Source organism: Poecilia reticulata, chromosome 16 (assembly GCF_904066995.2).
Source record: "Poecilia reticulata chromosome 16, P_reticulata-male-v2, whole genome shotgun sequence".
In the NCBI taxonomy this organism is placed as follows: domain Eukaryota; kingdom Metazoa; phylum Chordata; class Actinopteri; order Cyprinodontiformes; family Poeciliidae; genus Poecilia; species Poecilia reticulata.
In genome coordinates, this window is record NC_088845.1 from 4,601,474 (window position 1) to 4,619,051 (window position 17,578).

The 17,578-nt window shown below is 34.5% G+C and overlaps 3 protein-coding genes across 6 annotated transcripts in view; 2 read left to right on the forward strand and 1 right to left on the reverse strand.

Annotated features, from left to right (window-relative positions):
- Nucleotides 1-1,341: 1,341 nt before the first annotated feature.
- Nucleotides 1,342-3,642, forward strand: LOC145555258 (uncharacterized). Its single transcript, XM_081616761.1, has 5 exons — nucleotides 1,342-1,390; nucleotides 1,813-1,896; nucleotides 2,030-2,165; nucleotides 2,570-2,817; nucleotides 3,144-3,642. The coding sequence occupies exons 2-5, from the start codon at nucleotides 1,831-1,833 to the stop codon at nucleotides 3,246-3,248; spliced, it is 555 nt and encodes a 184-aa protein (XP_081472887.1). The 5' UTR covers nucleotides 1,342-1,390; nucleotides 1,813-1,830; the 3' UTR covers nucleotides 3,249-3,642.
- A 4,220-nt stretch (nucleotides 3,643-7,862) lies between these two features.
- Nucleotides 7,863-10,888, reverse strand: dctn3 (dynactin 3 (p22)). Its single transcript, XM_008430856.3, has 7 exons — nucleotides 10,688-10,888; nucleotides 9,912-9,996; nucleotides 9,496-9,582; nucleotides 8,982-9,065; nucleotides 8,666-8,724; nucleotides 8,303-8,362; nucleotides 7,863-8,088 (listed from the first exon to the last, which is right to left on the reverse strand). The coding sequence occupies exons 1-7, from the start codon at nucleotides 10,787-10,789 to the stop codon at nucleotides 8,002-8,004; spliced, it is 564 nt and encodes a 187-aa protein (XP_008429078.1). The 5' UTR covers nucleotides 10,790-10,888; the 3' UTR covers nucleotides 7,863-8,001.
- A 310-nt stretch (nucleotides 10,889-11,198) lies between these two features.
- The window catches only part of atg5 (ATG5 autophagy related 5 homolog (S. cerevisiae)), a 32,652-nt gene continuing 26,272 nt past the window's right edge, over nucleotides 11,199-17,578 (forward strand). Inside the window, exons 1-6 of one of the 4 annotated variants that reach the window (XM_008430858.3) lie at nucleotides 11,199-11,320; nucleotides 11,697-11,890; nucleotides 13,017-13,144; nucleotides 14,153-14,231; nucleotides 14,580-14,742; nucleotides 16,958-17,052. In XM_008430858.3, coding sequence (XP_008429080.1) covers nucleotides 11,783-11,890; nucleotides 13,017-13,144; nucleotides 14,153-14,231; nucleotides 14,580-14,742; nucleotides 16,958-17,052 — 573 coding nt within the window. In that variant the 5' untranslated portion in view covers nucleotides 11,199-11,320; nucleotides 11,697-11,782. Of the gene's footprint in view, nucleotides 11,546-11,696; nucleotides 11,891-13,016; nucleotides 13,145-14,152; nucleotides 14,232-14,579; nucleotides 14,743-16,957; nucleotides 17,053-17,578 lie in introns of all 4 variants that reach the window. The other 3 variants (XM_017309749.2, XM_008430857.3, XM_008430859.3) reach the window with 3 other exon arrangements.

Genomic DNA, 17,578 nt, shown 5'->3' on the forward strand with positions numbered 1-17,578 from the left:
GTGAAAAAGAATTAATGTTCGTGAAAATGAATTAGTTCGCTGAGCGCATACTCATGGTCTGAGCAACGTTTTACAACATATTTTGCATAACAGCCAGGCAAATAGCTATCCTCCTCTCTAGTAATCTTAACATTTGTTTTATCAAATAGGTGTGTGAAGAAATGCAAAAGAAATCTCCCATATAAAAGATTCATTAATGTGCCTGGTTTAAAAAAAAAGATGAAAAATGTATGAGCTCAACACATGCGCATGAATTACACCTTGTATGTGGTAGCCACCATGTTTGTGGAGAGGAAATTTTCCATTTTAATGCAGTTAGTAAATAGCATGTTTGAATTTAAGTCATGGTGTTTCTGTAATTAAAAAGACTTAACTTTAATTAGGCATGCCAAAAAAGAATGATTATGGTATATTTATTAAAATTTAATGTGAAAAAGAGTGGTAATTAATTGTATACTCAGTATCAATCCTAAGCTCCGGATATTTTAATGATAAGTATTTTTCTATTTTTAGAACAAGCCTTGATTCAAATAAATTAATTAAACCCAGTTTCAAGTTGTTTAATGAAATGACAATAAAGTTTAAACTGTACATGCAAAGGGAAACTGAAATATCTCCTTTTGATATGAAAATGACTAACGAGCAGCTGTAGTTTCAAGCTTAGAAATATGGAAATGGGAGATTGAACTAGGTAAATGTTATTATCTCTTAAAACTGTTGGCTAGGAAATCCAAGATCAAATGTACAGTTTGACTGTATAAAATTATTTTTATTACTTTCGTTTTGTTGGGCCCAATTCTTTTGTCCTACATCAACCTTTGGAAATTTTAAACAACACTTGCAGCTAAGATATACTTTCTGGTATACTTTTTTGGTATATTTTTCTTCATTGGAATCATTTGTGCTTGGTGGAAAAATAGTATGTAAGTATTGTAAGCATCATTGTTGCTGCAACAGAAAACAAGAAAGGAGGCACTGAACCAAGGTGTGTGTTTGATATCTTGACTACATTGGATTCTTTCACTCAGTGTTTCAGAGTCCACATGTACTGTTTTCAGCTGTCAAAATAAATGATTGTTTCCTCACTTTCAGATTTGATATGAACTCACACATAAAAAAGACAATAAAAATTGTTCATAATAACTTAGAAGCTAGTATGTAGCAAGACATTATCCTAGAGGAAAAAAAGATCAAATAGTGAGCCTTACTAAAGAACATTTGATATGCAAAAGTATAAAATGGGGTGTTCCAATCCTCTCTCATTCAAATGAGTCAGTATGAGATGGTCTTGCAAACGTTTACTTGAATATTCAACTCTATTGTTTTGCTTGAGTACATAAAGCCATGTCACCCTCTGCTTCAGCAGGCTTGTCCATCTTCAACAACGAAGGTAAGACCGGTGCACAAATTTTAGATCATTTATTTTCACAGTGTTTAATTTGAATAACTATTTAATTGCAACTTTTCAAAACTCAATTTCAACTATTATTGTTTCATAAGGTCATGTTTTCAATTCATATTTTGCAAAAACTGGCTACAAAAAAGAATTTTATCTGAGAAGTTTATTTTTAGATTGTCACCATCAACAGAAAAATAGTAAGGCAGTTTGCTAAATTGCAGGAGACCAGATAATGCTTTCAGTAAAGAAATTAAACTAAAATGAAAATGTGGAATTTTTGGGATATATTTTTTTTAAAGGTGCAATGAATCTTCACTGCCCTTTAAAACTAAATCTAAAGTTTAGATTTTTTTTTTCTTTTTTTTTCATTTAACTCTGCATCTATGGAAATTTGTGTTTGTGTTTTTTTTTAGTCTTTATCTGCTGGAAAAATGAGGAATCAGATCTTGGTGGTAGTGATCTTCTTGGTGGTGGTCACAGCACTAGAAGCAAATGGAGTAAGATGCTGGATAATTTATTTAAGTCTCCAACTACTGAGTTTGAGTTAATTTACAATGGGTTAAAAAAAACTTGTTGCTGAAAAGTGTTTATCTAACACATCTCCCACGTGTTCTATTATTCCATTCACAGTTTCAGTTTGGAGATATAATTTCTTTTAAAACGAGGTGCAATGGGAAGTTTAGGTACAAGCATTTTGCAGTTTATGTGGGGGAAGGAAATCAGCATGGCCTACCCAAAAACGATAACGAGGACATTTATGAGCGACGTAAGTACTCTACAAACTCAGAAATAACGCAACATCAGGAAGAAAAATATTAAATGTGAAACAAAAAACACTTTGGGTATGTGTCTATATTCTGAAATCAGGACCCAAATGCAAGCTTAAAAGCAGAGAAATAAATGTGCTCTCTATAGATAGGAACAATATTTAGGTGCATAGATTAATTAAACATCCCTGAAACACGCTTAGCAGTAAAATGAGAAACAAGACTAACAAAGAATAGAAGAAAAAACAATCATCTGACACAGCAATCACTAAAAAGAGTGTCAAAGTTAATGTAGAATTATATGAGGTAATCAAGAGGACTAGCTACAGTGCAAAATTACACCAAATCTATTTTGAACTACTAAACGTAATTACATGTCACTATTCCTCTTTGTTTGTTACAGTGGGATACTCTATACCACCAAGATGTATATTTTCAAGGATGAATCCAGAGGAACAACCTGAAGTAAACAATTACCTTGATGGCTATACAGATCCCGAGACAAAGATAACATTTGAAAAAGGAACTGATGCAGAAATTAGTCAGCGTATCATAGAGACACACAAAAAGTGCACCTTATATGAAATAATTTCCAACAACTGTGAGCACCAGGCTACATATGTGCGTTACGGACATAAGATAGCTCTGCAGGTAAGCGCCTTAATAAAGCTGTATAAAAATCAAGCATTTTATAAAATTGTTTTGGGAATGCTGCAAAATATTTTAAGTCATTGAAGTCATTAGCACTATTGTGTATATCTAATGCGAGAATGTATGATGCTGTTTCTAAGTTTGAAGCAGGACAATGAAAAACATCTGGATCCATCAAACTTATGTTGTGTTTTTAATGTTCCATACTTAATTAACTATTTTCCTCCAGGATTACTCTTAGCATTATATGTCGTTATTAAATTAAATATTATTTCGCTTTTATGTATTTTGTCTAACCACTTTGTCTTTGTGTTTCTTTTTGACAGTGGAAACTGACTGGTCAAGGTTTATGTTTTAACAACCCAAGAATCAATACAAAAGCTCTGGTGGAACACTTAAATGAACCATGTGGCTCAGACCCAAGTGGCTAAATGTTTTGTAAATATCCATCTCTAAGGTGATATCAGATACTTAAAATTAAAGTGAACAAGCAAGTTCTGTCCTTGTTTTATTGTCTGAGAGTGTGCAGCCAGTTACTAATAAAAAGCTGCATCACACTGCATTTTACATTGACTTGCAAAATGTTGTGGTGTCAAAGCTAAATAAATATAAAGACAATAAAAATCCCTCTGTGGTTCACTGAGCATGTGCCTAATATACCTTCAATACGCCTTACCAACACACTTCCTCTTTTTAGTACTTCCCTCCTACAGTCTAACTGGTGGTTTCCAGGGATGCCAACACAAAACCAAGGATAACGCTGGCTAAGCAAAACTTGGGTAGTATCAAGAAAAAGATGACAAATTTTAAACATTGTTTAATTTATAGAGTCCAAGTAAAACAGCAGACTTGATGTGCAAGTACTTCAAACTCATTTAAACATATGGGATCACTTTAATAAAGCCTTGCATCCATTGCATTTTAGTTTATTAATAGAATGTATAATGTTCATACCTTTTTATGTTTTTGCATGATTACTTAAAATGTTATTTTTGTTTGAGAGATATGCTTGCTGTGGAAGAATGAAAGCTTAGCCAGCGTGTGGTGTAGAGGGACAGCCTCATATACAGAGGTTAATTCTCCTTGATGCAGCATTCTGATGTTTAATTCTTCACCTTCTGACATTTGCTACATGCTACCCCCCTTTCTTTCTGCTCACTTGTCTGAACACTGCAAATAAAGGTCACTAGTGCCACAAAATCTTTATAAGAATGAATGTTCATGAGAATAAAAAGGACTTCAGTTTGCACGCCACCCTATACCTCAATCAACCTGTAATAAAGTGAGTTTTTGCATAATAGCCAGTGAATTACATCCATCCCTCTTAGCTGTCTCACACTGGTTTTCCTCAGACAGATAAGTATGACAAACTACATGCAAATATACATATATGAAGTTTGACCATATCGCCAATAAATGGTAGAAAAGTAGTTAATATATAGCCAATGTGTTATTTTTTTCTATCAGTTCAAAAGACAAAATTCTCACAGCAGCAGCAAATGAGAACCACCTCCATAAAGCTAGAAAATAAACTGAAAGTTAAATGTACTAAATACAAGTGGTGCCTGAAAAATAAGTCACGTTGAGGACAGAACTCATATATAAACCGTCTCCATCTTGCACCGATGTTCTCAAGTGAAAAACCAATGAGTGTTAATCTCATTCTGAGGGCTGGTTCATTCAAATGAGTCTGGGGAACAGTGGCAGGACTATTCAGGTGGATTGTAGCTCCCTCACTTTCTCAGCAGATGTCCACTATTTTACTGGAGGTAAGATTCTTCAGAGCTTTATTGGATCAAAAATGATTGTGTTAAATAGTAACTGAGAACAGGGTGCCGACACAATGAATCAGTATATATTGTCTTTGTCTAATTTAAAATGTGCTGATGTCTTTGTCAAATCAAGCTTTTCCGTTTATTTTCTGGGACTTCTTTCATTTAAGACATTAGCTTCTAAAGAATAAATAATTAAAAAAGCAATGAACATGACTGGTTGCTAGGTAGGTCTGGGGGTAGAAGTATAAACTTAGCAAAACCTTGAATATATAGCCAAAAATATTCAGGTTGTCAGTTTTTCTCAACACAAAGCACATTGAAGACAAGCCAAATAAATATCTTTTTTTTTTTTTTTTTTTTTTTACAAATCATGTATCCCTTTCTTTCCACTCGCACTTTGGTTTCATTAAACTTCGATAAGACACATTGACATTGTGGCTACAATGTAACAAAATGTGCATTTGATGGATATTAATATTTTGACAAGGCACTGCATAAGAGACACTGCAGCAGATTGCAGTAAAAATTTACATAATTTACATTTACAGTCACTGTGTGCATACATGAAGTTTAAAAGTGTTCACCTGCATCATTGATTCTTAACATAAAAAAGTAATTAGACTATCCTAGACTGCTTCCCTATATTACAACTTTTAATCAGCTTTTGAGGTTTATTGTGTTCTATTTTATAGCAAAGATAAACATTTAAAGTTAGTAGTTGAATCCCTTCTCCTGAATTTACTCCTATAAATGTTGCTCATCTTGCAAAGGGCGACAGATGCCAGTGGTGAACAAAATAAAAACAGTTGAAAAGGGAAATTGTGCTGCTCATGGGAAAGTCTTATGAGAGCCATGCAAACATTCTGCAAACATAAAAGCTGATAAGAGATGTTTTTTCATGGTTTGTTGAAGGACAGAACTGGACACAGGTGCAGGACGAGTCAGAAGTATTGTTCAAAAGTGTACATAAGGAGGTCGTTTCCTTTGATTCAGTAAACTCCATGCGTTTCAGATGAAGACCTTTGAAACAACTTTTGGTGGTTTAACTCCTAAAAGATAAGACACAATCTGTCTGAAATACATTTTTCTTTTTAAAATGATAGAAAATGGCTTTCTGAAGTTGTATGACTTTAGTTAAAAAACAGTTTCACAAGTCTGACATGTCTATCTCAGATTTTGACTGCTTAAAAAATGAGGACGCTACCTTAGTGGTTGTGACCTTCAGCTAAAGATCACAACTCTGGAAATGAGTGGAGTAAGTTAATTTCATTCATCACTGCTACATTTTAAAAAACTATATCCAAATGTTTTGGTTTCAGTTAGTTTAATCATTTTCTGTTTACTCTAAATGTGACTATGCATTTTCTTCCATCCACAGTTCCAATTTGGAGACATAATTTCTTATAAAACAAAGTGTAAAGCTGGAATTAGATACAAACATTTTGCTGTCTATGTGGGAGATGTAAATATTTGTGGGAAAAATGCAGAGCACAACGTTTATGAACTAGCAAGTAAATATCAGTAAGCAACAATCCAATAGTAATAACTTAGATTGATGAACTGCTTATTTCTCATCTGTTATTTGTTTACAGAGAAATATCATGGTAAATCGTGCAAATTTTCTAAAATGAAAATGAATGAAGAGCCAGAGGTGAACAATTTCCTTGATGACTATGCAGACCCCTTAACAGGAGTGACGTATGGTAAAGGAGACGACAAGGACATCATTAAACGCATCACTGAAACGTATCAGAGCAGCACAATATACGGCTTCCTTCACAACAACTGTGAGCACCTTGCTACCTACGTCCGATACGGAGTCAGGGTGGCAGTGCAGGTACGTGACAGGTTGCACTCATTTTTCAAGCATCTTGTGTTTAGAAGTGGAAACAAGGAAGAAAGAGCAATGACTCAGATTAAGAAAATGACCATTATTTTTACCTACCTACTAAACTTAGTCTTAATACATCAACAAAAAGCAAAGGTATCCTCTTTTCTCACTTATCAATAGTACAGGAATTAATATTAGATGTATGTCTAATGCTATCTGTTGGTTATCTTACATATCTACATATTTGCAGTGTGAAAACTGTATAATATGTTCATACATATTGAATTTAAGTGATTAGATAAATGGAATAAAGTCTTCACAATATACTGTATAAAAATCCCTCAAGGAAACAAACACAAATTCATCAATTTGATATTTAACTGTACATTACTGATTTAGATTGATCATTTATCTGGATTATTTACTAGAGGTTTTAATTAATTTGCTGCCATTTGTTTTTGTTGTTTGGCATAAAAGAAAAAATTATTTTAAATCTTATAAAGTTAAAATCCCCATGATGGTGCCCATTTTACTGCCAGAAACTGTTGGGTTTTCTATAGCAATTGGCTTTAAGACTTTTTAATTCAATTGAGGTTCTCCCTGTGAACAGAATATACTGAATTGAGAGAAAATTGCTCATTTGGTGACAAGTTACTCCATCCAAAGTATAAAATATTAGGAGATACAAAAGTAACCATGAGCAATATACAATATATATACAAACCAATGAAATTATTTCTACTCTGTTAATGTCATTTTTTTGTAAAGACCTGACCATGATGTGTATAATTCCTTGTGCTTTATTTACAGTTCAACATGACTGGTGAGGGTCTCATATTTGGCAATGACAAGTTTGACAAGAAGCATTTACTGGCACACTTGGTGAAAAAGTCACAATGGTCCTTGCATCACAAAAATTAAGAAGATATTTGTGATGCACTTGTGTTTAGAAGACAGTTTCAGAGACGTCAACATGGACACTGCACCTGTGGAAGGATAATGTAGCAGCTTGGCGAACATCTGCATTGAAGAACACAAAGCCTGCAGTTTCAAATAGACAAATACATAGAAAAATAATATTTATAGCTACTTTATTATTTTCAAGCTTTATCGCATATTATACACAGACAAAATTTTTTTAAAAACAATATTTAACATTTTATTTTTTTAGCTATCAAAAGGAAAAACTAAAGCCCTAAAGATGTGACTGAGGGAGGGTTTATGTGCTTCTATACAAGAAAAAAGCAAAATATAAGTAATTTGGAAAGATGGAACAAAGTTGAAGTTAAAACGAAAAACTAAAAAGCACTACTGTCAATAAATAAGAGTAGCCTCTTAAATGTATTGTTGTTGCAGGTGTAACTTTGCATTAAAAGTCACCGACAGTGTTTAGGCAACAGCAATATTTCATTGGGATAAAAGAAAAGTAAACAAGAAGATGTGTTGAAATGTTTTAATGTTTTCCTCTGACTTACTGGGGTAGCAGGAGCTACATAATGTAACATCTATTCAGGAAGTCAAATCGTAGTGCAGTGTTGTTCTTCATCGTCGTTCTCTCCCCAGCTTCTCTCAGAGCAACTACTCCACAGGTCGGATTCCTTTGGCCTCCTCCATCTTCCTCAGGGTCTCATCCCACTGGGTGAACTGCTTGGAGAGCAGGAACATCTAACAAAGAGACACCAATCTCCTTTATGAATCAATTATAAAACAGAGAATGATTGTTAAAATCCAAGTTACTGTATTTGTGTGTTTCTTAACTGTAATTCTTCCAATTACGGCACAGTAGGAAATTAACTTGTGTCAAAATATATTTTTGGGGGGGCTTTTTTGCACCATGATTTATTGTAATAAAACTAAGAGTTTATTCTGTGTTGTGTACCATTTTGTTGTATTCCTCAAATAGCTTCTTGACTTCCAGTGACTGAGCTTCAGTTTGGTCCTGAAAAACGAAATCACCATATTTGTTTTCTGGGGGTTTTTTGTTGCTTTTGTTTCCAACTTTATTATGGTAAAAGATGTAAAATGTCATCATACACATGAAAAATGACCAACAGAAAAAGAAAAAGGAAAGCAAAAAAAGACATAAATAAAGCAATAAAGAAGAACACATTAAAAATATATAACAATAACAGATGTTTAATGTACAATTATGGTTAAAATGAAGTATGCATTAGAAAGCAACATATCTGCGACTGAGTTTTTAACAACACAATGGTAGTAAGATTCAGAGCAGTATAGCTACCTGTTGCTTGATGTGAATCTGTGAAAGACGCTGCAGCTTGGTTGCATGCTCAGGTACATCTGTGGACATCGCAAAACAGGCAGTTGACACAGGCTTCAAGTCAAAATAAGCATTCCCCTCAGTTTATACTGCAGTAATAAAACACACACTATATTGCAGAGGTAATGAATTTGAAATTCACATATCAAGCCAATATACCAAGCATTTTTCTGTCTACTTCAACTGTTAGTAAAACATAAAAAATAAACAACAATAAAACCTAATTAAATTCCATGACAGTGCTGACACGGGTGCATACAATCCCCATGTTTCAAACCTCTAATGTGGGTGCTGTCCAACAGGGGCTGTAAATTGTTAACTTGCTCCAACAAAGCAGCTTCAGAGAGCAAAGAGTCCTCCTCTGTGGAATAACACAGAATACATTTCATTTATTAGTTTATTCATCAGGGAGTAAGTAAAGTATGTAACCACAACTAATGCGACTCCAGTCCCTGGTTGGGCATTTCTGTGCATTAAAGTACATACAATTTATGAATCAAAATACAGTGAGAATACATATATTTTTTCTGAATTCATATAAACAATCTTGCAAATTCCAAATTCATATAATAGAAGACATTAAAACATAACATTTTATGAAGATCAAAACACCAAAAATACACGTTTTCCTCCTTACATTCATAAACAACCTTGCGACATCCTAATTTATATAAGTATTCTTGAAAATACTCAGTACACTGCACTGCAAATCATGTAAAGCATTAGGCACAAAAAGCAAAAGGCGAGAGACACTAAAAATCACATTTCTACAAACTCCTCTTTGCTCTTACCTGCAAGGATGAACTCTAGTTTCATGGCATCAGGGAGAGTGATGTGGTCAGTGAACTGGGGGTCCAGATACTTCATCAGGTCCTCAACTGCATAACGCAAACATAAGTAAGATTTAAAAATGCAAATGTATTTACAGAAATAACATCACAAAAATGAAATGTCTTCAAACTGAAATATTGCTATTGTGCTTAATGGATATCACTGAAACATTGTTTACATTTACAGGATTCCTAAACTTAAACACAATGACTGGATGGGTGGACAAGCTGATACATGGAAACAAAACCTTTGCTACAATCAATCAATAAATACAATGAATAACAAACAATAAATATTTAATAGCACAATAACGGTACAAGGAGTTTCAAAAAGGCAAAATGAATTCATTGATTAGTCAAACTAAAGCGAGACCCACTCTTCTTGTGGAGGATCTTTACTCTCTCTCTCTTGTTGGCCGTGTTGATCAAACCTCCTTGAATTCTGACCAAAGCTTCTGCACACTGTGGAAAAACAAAACAAACAATATCACCTTAAAGAATGTATAGAAAAATGCAATAGAACACAGACCTTCTTCTGATCTTTGTGTTATCCTCGGCATAAAAAGAAAACATAAGCACCAAAGTTCAGCTACTAAAGGCTACAACATAATATACAGTGTTTTTTTTTTTTTTTTTCCAGTCAGTGCATATTTGGCGTTTCATTCTTTGTTACACATTTCAGCAAAACAAGTATAGCTTCAGTAAGTCTTTGTTTTTTTCTTCACATCACAAGATGCGCTTACAAAACAACCCCTTTGGCAAAAAAAATCATTCCTGCTGGTCACATAGCCAAAACTTGTTTAATGATGATCACATTTAGTGCAAATATGTAAAACAGCAATTCTTATTCAATTAATAAATTAAATGTTATTAGTGACGTTCTCATAATTGGTCAACGGTTAGCTTGACTTTAATATTAACTATCAATAAAAACTGAAAATAACATTTGGTTTGTATTCTAAAAAAAAACCCATAACAAACATAAGTCGTCTTTGTCATGTTACATATCTTAATGTGTGTGAAATTTCTGTTACCGAATAACAAAGCCAGCATTTTCTACAAGGGCGTATACTCGCACTAAGAGTCCGAGGCATCGCTTGTGTGCTAAGCTAATAGCTAGCTACTGTATATTTCTATATATTATGGAGGAGACCTTGACAGGTTTTCCACTTTTGGTTCTTCTCTCTCCGTATAGTCGGTTCTCCAACGCCTGAAGACGCATTTCGAGGCTGTCCGACTCCAATTTCTTGTCCATTTTTGAGCTACAGACGATAACAAATAACAGAAACCGAACCTCTTTAGCTACGCTACAAGTAGCGTCACATATTGATGATCTTCTTCTTCTTCTTTTAGGTTTTAACGGCAGCTTGCATCCATTTATGTTGCACTACTGCCCTCTATTGACTCTTACCAACTACCCCTCAAATTCTCTTAAAGATCCCAGTGTTTTTAAAAAACGAAAAATCTTTTTTTCCCCTCAATACTATTCAATTGGTCGATCACATATTGATGATGTAACGCTACAGTTCTAATATATTTATTTATTTATTAAGAAAATGAATTGTCTGTTAAATATTAAGTAAATTTAACCAGCAAATTATTAATTTAATTGACTAAAATATATAAGTATATAAAATATATTAAAATACATATAATGTATATTAGAGCTTTCGCTATGTGTCGCCGTTTTGCTATAACTGATGTCTTCCGGGTGACAGCAGGGGGATGACAACACTGTAGGGCCCGTTTTTCCATTCAGATTGTCTGTCAAACATCAACAAAAAAAGTAAGGCTTTTTTTTACACATAACATTGTATTTTCTTGAGCACATTAACTATCCGTTTCGGGAAAATAAAAATAATGACCTGACAGCAATCACTCTAATTCACTAACCCGTTCTTTGTTGAGTTTCCTCAAGCTAAGTTAGCTTAGCTAGCATTGAAGCTAACGTCAATAAGGTGGATCACAGTTGTAGTTTTACAGGCGTGGAGTTAGTTTGGAAGCCCGGCAGGTAAGTTTTATCTTCTATGAATTGGCAAACACTCCTAAGATTTTAATGTCTTTAGAACACAGTGCGGAGCTATGATTTGGAGCAATGATCACACGGCTATGTGGTTTTGAAAGTTTCATCTGTAGATTGCTTTCTGTTCTGTTTATGCCAGCAGGAAGCTGTTCAGTTTTAGGGCTACATCTCTGCTTTGAGGGGGCTTCTTCTTTATGTGCTACTGGGAGGACCAGCTGCAGCACCATGGCAGATGACAAGGACGTATTGAGAGATGTTTGGTTCGGCCGGATACCCACCTGCTTCACTCTGAACCCGGATGAGGTGACTGAAAGAGAGGCAGAAGCATACTATGTAAGCACAACTGCTACTCTCTATTACTTAAACTATATATGTATATGTCGATAAATTAATCATTACGTGTTTTATGAGTATTAACACGCTCTATGATATGAGACTTGATACCTGGGAAACTTGTGTAAAGATTCAGATGCATGTTTGACTAATCAATGCTGTGCTTGTGTGTGACAATGTGCAGATTTTTTGAAGTCATGAAATTAATTGCACTTAAATGTATGTTTAATCTCATTTAGATCATAAAAATACAGATCATATCTAAATGAATCAGATTTGAATTTGACTCATAAATAATACATACAGTTGCTGTGTATGTCATTTGTAAATTACAGTCTTTTTTTTCCCATTACATTTTAGCAATGCATCCTTTTTCTTTTGGAGTTGCACTCATGATTGAAGCCCACATATTTGTCATTCTGAATATCATAACTTTTTATTTGTAAATAGATAAACAATAAGGGCTTCGATTTATTTACTTTTGTCACAACGGATGTAGCACCTTTATCAGACATTTCATGCTTTAATGTGCAAATCGTTGCTAACACTTAGTTTCACATGATGGAATATATGCAAAGATTTATTTTGAAAATAAATTAATAAAACAATGCTTTGTTTTATTGTTTTTATTTATTTAAATCATTAACACTTGCTTCGATGTGTGAATGTGAATAATCTCACGATTCCCTCATTTTTTTTTACACTCTACTTGTATTAAGGAACCTTCAATATATTCTGTGTTTTTGTGTGTCCATGTCCTCAAAAAAACAAACAAGCAAACAAAAAAACTGCAACAAAATGTCTGATTGTTGGATCTCAAGTTTTGGATGTGCATTCTAAATGTTATTCAAAGTATTACTTCAGCTCTGATTCAGGCAGCCCAAGCCAAGAACCAGTATTAGCTGTTATTCAGATAAACTCTAAATGTAATGGGGTTTGATTTTGTTGATGCTCCTACATAGACTTGTTGCGGTTTCACCAATGTTGTTGTGTGCTTGTTTTTGTTTAGTTTCTTTTCCTCCCAATTTGCTGCAAGTAAGTTTGGAGAATAATAATAATAAAGTGTTATACTGACATACTGACTGTTATTAATGTGTTTATGCCTCTTTCGTGTTAACTTTGTCAGCTGCTGCTACCCAGGGTGAGCTACCTGCCTGTTGTCACAGACAAAGTGAAGAAACACTTCCTCAAAGTGATGAGGCCAGAGGATGTGGAGGAGATGTGGTTCGAGTATGAAGGAACGCCGCTCAAATGGTACGAATGGATTCTAGTCTTATGCGACTGGAAATAATATACTTTTATTCTAACTGCTCCTGAAAAATGGTTTTGGCTCAGATTCTCAAGGGTTAAATGTTCTGTATTTCAGTACCTGTAGCTCTAGCTGGTGTTAATTAGTAAGCTCCATTATTAATGGTATGTTTAATTGCTAACGAAAGACTTTCTTGAATCATTTTTTTGAAATTTTGATGATCTTATTCTCCCAAACATGGAGTTAGTTAGAGAAGGGCTTTCAGTTTTCCATAAGTTTTTTTTGTAGCTCTTTAGACTCGCTAAATGCAGACAGTTTAGTGGGTTTTATCATTACTTTCTGCCAGAGTTGACATTCTGAAGACATTCATGATCTTATGGACCAAGACACCCCTGCTTTAGAATAACAGATTGTAGGGACAGTTTTAGCCACAAAGTGGCACTGTTGCAAAGCAATCAGTTGTGCTGTTAAAATGTCAAGATCTCTGGTTTTTGAAAACTTAATTATGGGAATCTTCTGTTTTTTTTTTTTTTGTTTTTTTTTGCTTGTTTGTTTGTTTTTTTTCTTAAATTTGAAAATTGCAATTTTATTCACTTTATCTATGGAGCACCAGTTCACAACCCTAACCCAAAAAGTCAATTTGATTCAAAGTCTCCAACGTGAAGAAACAAATAACTTCTTAGATTTAATGTGAAGAATTTTTCTAAACTCTAAAATCATTTGGCAACAACTCAAACTAAAATACTTTTTTATAAAGTTATTCAAATAGTGATTTTTTTAAGCTAGTGTTTTTAAACTGCAAATGTTTTTAAAAAATTTTTTCCCCAAAATGAGTTTTTGATTAAAACATTTCGAGTTACATAGAAAACGAGTATAAGCGGTTAAAATATTTTTAGTTTTGATAATGGAATTAAATTTGGTTTTGGAGTGTAACTAGATATTGTATTTTTGAGCCAATTATAGATAACTAAACAAAATCTGCTGGTTTTATTTACTTATTTTTTGCATTCCAGGCACTATCCTATTGGAGTTCTGTTTGACCTCCATGCCTCTAATACAGTCTTACCCTGGAACATCACTGTGCACTTTAAGGTAAGAGCCAATCAGACTGTCAGCAAATATTTGATATTTCATCTCCTATTAGAAAATGAGAAGTTCATCATTGCAGCACTGTTAACCAATTAGTCATATCATTATGACTGCTGCGACAGCTCATGTTGGTCAAAAATATTACCACGGTAATGGAAAATATTTATAAATACAGATGACAAGCAAATCTGTAAAAAATTAAGCGACGCTTCGGACTCTGTTCTTGGATATAATCGAATATTTTATTTTTGTAGTTTGTGGAAACCGTTACTGAGCAACATACTTTCCACTTCTGCGTGGATTACGTCTTTTTATATGTTCTAATTCAGTCTGTATGTGAATGTTTGGCAGAATTTTCCAGACCAGGACCTGCTGCACTGCCCGTCAAATTCCATAGTCGAGGCTCACTTCATGTCCAGCATCAAGGAGGCGGACTCCCTCAAGCACAAGAGCCAAGTAGTCAATGACATGCAGAAGAAAGACCACAAACAGCTGTGGATGGGCCTGCAGAACGGTAAGATGAGTGTGTACATCCAGACCACAAGCAGCTGCAAGGGAAGTGACATTCAATCCTGCAGTCACACATTTACTGATGAACACCCAGATCAACACATGTTGTAATTCTGCAAGTCATCCACCTACATGCACACTTGCACATCTGTGTAAAATCATCTTGGAGACACACCTAGTTTGTTTGAGAAAGATTCAGTCATTTCTCAGTCATTGTGTCCTTCAGATTGTTTGTACAGGCTTTTTTTTTTTTTTTTTTTGGTACAGGTGACATTTCACATTGCTTCCCATTCAAAGACATGAATGTTTTTCTGTCTACACTACAAACACAGAGAACAGTGTATGTCCCTGGCCTCCACCTGCTAGTTGAATTCACACAGTCAACATTTAACAAGAGGCGGATCAAGAGCGGTCTGATTTGTCTAACTTGTTACCAACTAATAGAATTTATTAGAAACAGCTATAACAGACACTTAGCCTCTCCTCTTCCCAGTGAGCTGCTGCTGGAAGCTTTAAATTCTTCTGACATTTGGCAAGAACATCCAGAAACAAACATATGCATCCCCTCCAGTTAACAAGGCAAACACAACAGAGTAGTTCATAGGAAGACAGACGGGTAAAAAGGAAATGGCTATAGATGCTACAAGCAAACACTATGGCACTGATGTTTGAGAGTAACTTTAAAAGGGTGTTAAAGGTCCTGTATCGACAGCAGTGAAGTAGTAAACCTAACTGATGACAAACTAATGCCATGTATTTAAATTTTAGCGTCATGGACAGATGTCTGTCCCATAATGCTCATTTCTAGAGCAGAATACGTTAACGCAGGAAAAAATTACTAAAGATTACTGGAAAGGCAAAACTTGTACAGGGGTGCTGCTGAATATATTTACATGGATGATTGTTTACACTGTAAAAATGTTTCTTTTTTACGCACCAGGTCCATGTTTACGTTGCAACATAACTTATTTTAGTCGAGAATGATCCTTTTTTTTGTCCCTCTGTTGTAAAATGAATTTCTATTAACCTCAAATTGACAAACAGATTAAAGCACACTCTACAGATAAGTAGTTATAATAAAATGATTACACAACATACTCAAATAAGAATAAAATATAAATGTCCTTTTGATGTCCCACAGTAGGGGAATCCAGGTGAACCTGTGTGTTTTTTTCAGTTTGTTTTTCTGCTTACATTTTGTTTTACTGACAAACTGACAGGGACATTAACTCAAAACGACTTTTCCATATAAATAATTCAAGGGGTTTAGCAAGAGCAAAGATGAGTTGCATCACCGCCGAAGCAGCTCTTTATTATGCAAACAACTTCTGAAGTTTCTCAGTGCTGTGTTTTTAGCCCGTAACCGTTGTGAACAGTGTTTGTGAAAAACCCTAGGGCCTCAAACCGACAACCCTTCAGCTGCTCTTCTCTCTTCCACTTTTCCCTGAAACTAAAACTATGAGCAAGACGTAAGCCACACATCTCAATAGAACATGGAAGATACAAGAAAATGGTATATTGAGGAAACGCTGACTAATACCACTGTGTTCTGAGGTGTTCACAGTATTGTTCAGTTTTTTTTGTTTTCTTTTACTTATTTGAACTGAGATATGTAAAAGGTTTTAAATCATCCTAAAAGAAAAAGTTGGCTTGCAGAAAGAAGAAAGTGAGAGATGAAACTGCATCTAAGCTAAAACTCTCATGTCCATAAGAGAATTGAAACAGAGATCTTTAACTTTCATCCAAGAGAACGAAAACCAGAGTGTTTATGTGGATGGTTTGAAACTAGCATATGATTTGTGAAGACTCTTTCCTTTTTTTTTGTTTTAATGTATCTTCTTGTTTTAAATCATCACTCGTAAGTCTAATCCGCAAGGTTTTATTCCCTCCTCAGAATGCACCATCAATATTTCACATAAGGATGTAATTTGCAGCATAGATGTAAACATTGCAACTGGACAGTTCTTAACCTTTCTCTAATAAACACATGTATAGAGTCAGCATGATTTTGCTTGACTAAGTTAGCGCTAGAGAAGTCCCCACCTAATCAATACCTTATTTGATCTTTTTTGCTACATGTTTGGTCTGAGTTGAGGCAGTGTGTAAGCTTCTGGGCAGCTTTAGGTTTGGTGTTTCCATCAGACATTAGTTGCTTTATGTTGCTGAATGACATGGTCATTTTATAGATGATCAGTTTGTGTGTATTTATGTTACTCCAGATAAGTTTGACCAGTTTTGGGCGATGAACAGGAAGCTGATGGAATATCCCACAGAAGACGGAGGCTTTAGGTACATCCCCTTCAGGATATACCAGGTATGTATACCAGGTAACACACTCATACACTCCTAAACAAACTGTTCATGTATTCTAAAACAACCTTTCGACCGAGTTTGGGTAATTTAGATTTACATTGGTAGTACCCATTTGTGCCTGTAGGTGGAGCCAGAGGGCTGTCTAAAATCTGTTATTGTTTCAAAAGCAAAATGACTTGGTAACCGACTCCATTTGTCTCAAAGGTTATTTTCTGCATCATCTACCTACATTTTCAGAAAGACAGTTTACATGTAACAAATTAGTTTTGCAAGTTAAAAGGAGAAAAATAGATTTCCTCTTTTAATAAAGTTACCATCCTTATGCAGTTTACAGAGCTTATGAACAGTGATAGTGAAATGTAATGTTTCATCATCTGTCAGTCTTAAGATTTTCACCCGGTGCAAATCTGTTTTTGAATCCCTACTTCCAGTAAATGGGAATAGTTTAGTTTTGTCAGATTTCTAATCCATAACTATGAGTAACTCTGAATACTTACTCACCTTTTCTTTTTAAATTACGACATGAT

Excerpts from the sequence above, each read along its gene's own strand:
- LOC145555258 (XM_081616761.1), top strand. The coding sequence starts at position 1,831 with ATGAGGAATCAGATCTTGGTGGTAGTGATCTTCTTGGTGGTGGTCACA. Across the intron at positions 2,166-2,569 it reads CGAGGACATTTATGAGCGAC|TGGGATACTCTATACCACCA; the intron begins GTAAGTACTCTA and ends TGTTTGTTACAG. Across the intron at positions 2,818-3,143 it reads GACATAAGATAGCTCTGCAG|TGGAAACTGACTGGTCAAGG; the intron begins GTAAGCGCCTTA and ends TCTTTTTGACAG.
- dctn3 (XM_008430856.3), bottom strand. The coding sequence starts at position 10,789 with ATGGACAAGAAATTGGAGTCGGACAGCCTCGAAATGCGTCTTCAGGCG. Across the intron at positions 9,997-10,687 it reads AAAGTGGAAAACCTGTCAAG|TGTGCAGAAGCTTTGGTCAG; the intron begins GTCTCCTCCATA and ends GTTTTTCCACAG. Across the intron at positions 8,725-8,981 it reads GGACAGCACCCACATTAGAG|ATGTACCTGAGCATGCAACC; the intron begins GTTTGAAACATG and ends CGATGTCCACAG.